The sequence below is a fragment of the Micropterus dolomieu genome, unplaced genomic scaffold, assembly GCF_021292245.1.
Source record: "Micropterus dolomieu isolate WLL.071019.BEF.003 ecotype Adirondacks unplaced genomic scaffold, ASM2129224v1 contig_14028, whole genome shotgun sequence".
Classification (NCBI taxonomy): domain Eukaryota; kingdom Metazoa; phylum Chordata; class Actinopteri; order Centrarchiformes; family Centrarchidae; genus Micropterus; species Micropterus dolomieu.
Window position 1 is genome coordinate 3,753 of NW_025743014.1, and position 2,121 is coordinate 5,873.

General features: G+C 41.2%; 1 gene segment (V, D, J or C); it reads left to right on the forward strand.

Moving 5' to 3' along the window:
- Positions 1-277: 277 nt before the first annotated feature.
- LOC123966702 lies at positions 278-876 on the forward strand (the record flags this gene model as incomplete). The annotated part of the segment is given in 2 exon segments: positions 278-485; positions 581-876. Coding segments are annotated over 2 exon segments (339 nt in total), but the record flags the coding sequence as incomplete, so codon positions are not given.
- Positions 877-2,121: the final 1,245 nt, after the last annotated feature.

Consider the following 2,121-nt stretch of genomic DNA (forward strand, 5'->3'; position numbering starts at 1 on the left):
TATGCAGCTAGGCGTAATGGTTGAGGAGTTATTACTGATTTATTTTAGGTATGTTATTTTAGGCCTTTTTTTCTGGAAATAGGTGTTAGTTTCCAAGAGGTTGAATCTCAAAATTGTTTCAGCTTTAAAACGCCTTCAATTTATATCCAAAAGACAAAACTATTAAAGTGTAAACAACATTAAATCATGATGTTCAAATATTTATTGCCATTTTATGAACAAAAACAGAATTAAGAGGCATTAGCAGATTTAGAATGAGACCCAGCTGTGATGAAGAGCTTCAGAAATGAAACTACTGTGAAATATGAGTCTCCTCCTACTGACTGCAGAGCTGCTTCATGGCAGAGAACTCTTTGATTCCAGCTGTGAACATCAGACCAAACACAACTGACAGAACGTATTCATACTGAACATTCAGTTCCAGCATTTCTCCTCTGTCAACATGGAGAAACTCGCTGCACTTTTGTTCTTTTCAGCTCTCGTAGGTACGTGTGTTTCTGACAGTGAGTGCTGGTTTTAAATGATGGATGTCTGCCTTTGGAACAGAACTCTGAATCTAACATGTTGTTTCCCTCACTAGGTAACACCTTGGAAGATGATATTACTGCCAGCAGAGCTGAAGTGTTCTCATCAGAGGGCCGTAGTGTTACTCTGTCCTGTAGCTATTCAGTTAAAGCCGAGAATCTCCAGTGGTATCGACAGGATCCTGGATCAGCTCCTCAGTTCCTTCTCCTGATCACTGATGCAAAAGAGCCTTCAGTGGTGGAAGCAAAACCTCCACACCCTCAACTGACCGCTAACCTAAATGAGGAGAGGAATCGAGTCGATCTGCAGATCTCCTCTGCTGCAGTGACAGACTCTGCTGTGTACTACTGTGCTGTGAGGCCCACAGTGACAGGAAACACCAAAACTCTGTAGTCTCGGATGGAACGAAGACCATGGGCGTCATACATGTCCCCAAACAGCCGGACCTCCCAACAGTTTGGGTCGTTGCAGTGTGGTCAGGCGGATTCTGGGCCGTTTCTCATCCCAGATGAAATTGGAAACCATAGAGTGGATATCTTTGAAATAACTTGGAGGGGGACAGAGCGGCAGCATAAACAATAGAAAGTTGAGACGCGGTAACACATTCATTTTGATTGTATTAATTCTACCTTGAAGGGAAAGACAGGTGTTTGTGTCCAGATTCCTTCAGTTTCCTGCAGATTCTCCTTCAGTCTGACCTTCTTGGATGATGATGACTGCAGCATCACTGTCATTTCTAAAGCTTCCATCAGCCTGAATGGAAACAGAGCACAGCAAGAGGAGGAGCTCCACAACTGAATATGAAAGGCTTCATGTTGGAAGTGAAGAGCTGCTGTGTTCTCTCTTTCATTCAGTACAAGTGGAAATGATGCAGCTCTGCTTAGTTTGGATGATCATCTTCATGTTTCACACTGGTAAGAAATCAAAAGATGTAGCAAGATGTAAAAGGAAATGTAGACATTAAAATATGTTTTGAATGTATTAAAACTCTGCTAAAATAGGTGCAAAGATATTTAATAAAACACAAATGTCAGAGTGAAATCTATCTTTGTCTTCTTCAGGATCCTCTGAGGATTTAGTGAAACCATTTAAAGATGTAATTCTGGCTTTGGAAGGAGACTCTGTGACTCTCTCCTGCAACTATTCAGGCTCTGTCAACAACCTCTACTGGTATCAACAGAAGTCCAGTTCATCTCCACAGTTTCTCATCATGGAATATTCAGAGAAAATACAACGCTTTTCTTTGACACATGACAAAACAGCAAAGGAGTTTCATCTGCAGATCTCCTCTGCTGCAGTGACAGACTCTGCTGTGTACTACTGTGCTGTGAGGCCCACAGTGACAGGAAACACCAAAACTCTGTACAAAAACCTTTGGAGCAAAGACAACAGAATACTCCACAACGTCCACTAGAGGGAGTCCCACACTGTTAAACTTCAGTGGTTTATGATATAGTCAGGATTTGTTGTGCTAGTGATTAAACAAAACAAAAAAATGTGACAGCAGTATGTGGAAGATATTACAAGTTCTGAAATGTTATTTTAAGTCAATTCAGACAAAGGATGATAATTAAATGTTGTTGGATGGTAGCTGGA